This window comes from Gavialis gangeticus, unplaced genomic scaffold, assembly GCF_001723915.1.
Source record: "Gavialis gangeticus isolate Ggan-Ray unplaced genomic scaffold, GavGan_comp1, whole genome shotgun sequence".
In the NCBI taxonomy this organism is placed as follows: Eukaryota; Metazoa; Chordata; order Crocodylia; family Gavialidae; genus Gavialis; species Gavialis gangeticus.
Window position 1 is genome coordinate 80,417,292 of NW_017729022.1, and position 2,204 is coordinate 80,419,495.

The window sequence follows — 2,204 nt, forward strand, 5'->3', positions numbered from 1 at the left end:
CTAAAGCCAAGGGACAGATTTGGCATTCAGGACTCAGGTCTGTTGAGGATTGGAGGTGACACCGTCATTTATATTCCTGTTCCATGAAAAACAAATAAGGCCGTAGTCTTGCATTGCAAACATAGTGGGGGGGGAAGGCGAGAGAGGAGGGAAGTAAGTTCTCCCTGAAATGCTCCATCATGCGTGACGGGCAATTGGCTAGTTTGAGTTTATATTAGTTTAAATCTTACTCCTCTTATTTTACATCATTCAAGAATCGAGGGAATAGAAGGAAAACCAGGTGCAGTGGAGGTTGGCACTGGAAGCCCTGGGTTCTGCTCCCAAAGCTGTTTAAGACTATTTAGTGCAATGTATAGACAGCACAGGGCTCCCTTCCTCCTAGGGCAGCATGAGCCTTCCAGGGCAAGGCTCCAGCTTTCATGTTCTCCTGGCTGCTTTGTTCTTGAATTCTTTTCTGCACAGCAGCCCAGTGGTAGCAGGAATGATTGAGGATGCCCTCAGCCCTGCCTCAGACAGGGCACATTCTGGGTTATGGCCTCTCCTAGTTCCCAGGAAAGTGTCCTGACCATTAGACTATCAGGAAAAAATTAGCGGGTCCTTTTTATCCTCTCCTCTGTTCAGATAATTGCCTCCCCTCTGGGTAATTTGGATCCCACGACAGTGGGGATGCATAACATACAGCCCAAAGGGCAGAAGTTCACTTCTCTCCAAGCCAAGTATTTCTCACTGCCTGCCTTTAGGAGGCTCTCTGCTCTGGGCTCTGGAAGAATGCCAAGAGGCCACTCAGAAAATCGAAGAGCCATATGCCTCCACAGAACAGGATCAGGGCTCGAATTATGGGTGAGCCTGGAGGAGGCTGAGTCCTCCCCCATAAGAGATGATCGTCCCCTGTAAGATTTGAAAATCATAAGATGGGGGGGAGTCTCCGATTTTATTAGGTCATCATGATGGGCCTCCCAATTTTTTTTTGCAGACCCCGCCCCAAGAGTCAAAGCATAATTCTAACCCTGGACAGAAAAAGAGAAGCCGTCAGAGGCAAGATGCCTTTTTGTCCTGACAAGAGGCCACACAGATTTAGACATCCCATTGGCAAAGTAGGGCAGGGCCTGTATAGGTTTATTTAAAAAAATAAGGAATTATAAGTTACCTGGAGATTTTATATTGCTTATTCCCAGCTATGAACATTATTCAATATTATTTCAAGAAAATTCTTTATTTTACTTCAGGTTTTACTAGAGAGACTAACACTTCATAAATAATTTGCATTATACACACACGCAGGTACTACCTGAAAGCCTATTGTAAGCAGTAGGAAAAATACTGCCCTACAACACAAGAGTGACAAAATATAGACGTTATAATATAGAGCATATTTTAATTGAAAGATTTTTTTTCTTATCATAAAATACTACAAGTAGACGTCAGTAGTATGTCTACCAGTAGTATGTCTACCTATGTAGATATTTTGTTGCTTCCCAGGAGTGACTTGTACAAAATACAAGTTACACTGAGAAGCAACAAAACCTGAAGAGTCATTTACATACATTTGATTATGGACACTACCGTGCTCCCATTTAAACCAGTTTCAAGACATCTGTTGACTTTAGTAAGAACACCCTGTGGCTGCATCTGTCTACTGCATATGCTCCCATTCACTTACGCAACATACTATAGTTCATTCATATGCAAACAGTATGATTTTTAAAACAACTGAAACATTGTCCCTTCCCCACTCCTTTACCAAGGCAGTACATTACATACCTGCCTCCTTCAAAATGACTGATGAGATCGGACACCTTGCTGGATTTTTCTTTTGAGACACAAGAAGCAGAGGTAGATGTAACTTCCTCCATTCTTGGATTTGATCTCGGTAAAGCTTTATGCCTGGGAATTTGGTATGTAATGGATGAAGACAAATTCTGTAGATGTTTTGGCTTTGGAGGCACTGTAGGATATGAAAAATATAGTAGTAGCAGTAGTTGTAGTAGTAGTTTATTTATAGCTTTCACCAAAATAATATAATAAAATGAACAATAAAATTGTATGTAACAACATACATATAATTTATAATTTTTTACTAATTTACACAGTCAGATTATCTGTTCTACCAGTTTAAACCAAATTAAAACAGAACACAGGATATGACGATATAATAGTAAAAATAAAATGAAGCAGTGCACAATAAAACAAAACATGAGAATTCT

At 40.6% G+C, this 2,204-nt stretch overlaps 1 protein-coding gene across 2 annotated transcripts in view; it reads right to left on the reverse strand.

Annotated features, from left to right (window-relative positions):
* The window catches only part of FGD4 (FYVE, RhoGEF and PH domain containing 4), a 123,315-nt gene that overhangs the window by 64,969 nt on the left and 56,142 nt on the right, over positions 1–2,204 (reverse strand). For both annotated transcript variants that reach the window (XM_019515462.1, XM_019515461.1), the window contains exon 3: positions 1,762–1,945. In XM_019515462.1, coding sequence (XP_019371007.1) covers positions 1,762–1,945 — 184 coding nt within the window. The remainder of the gene's footprint in view (positions 1–1,761; positions 1,946–2,204) is intronic.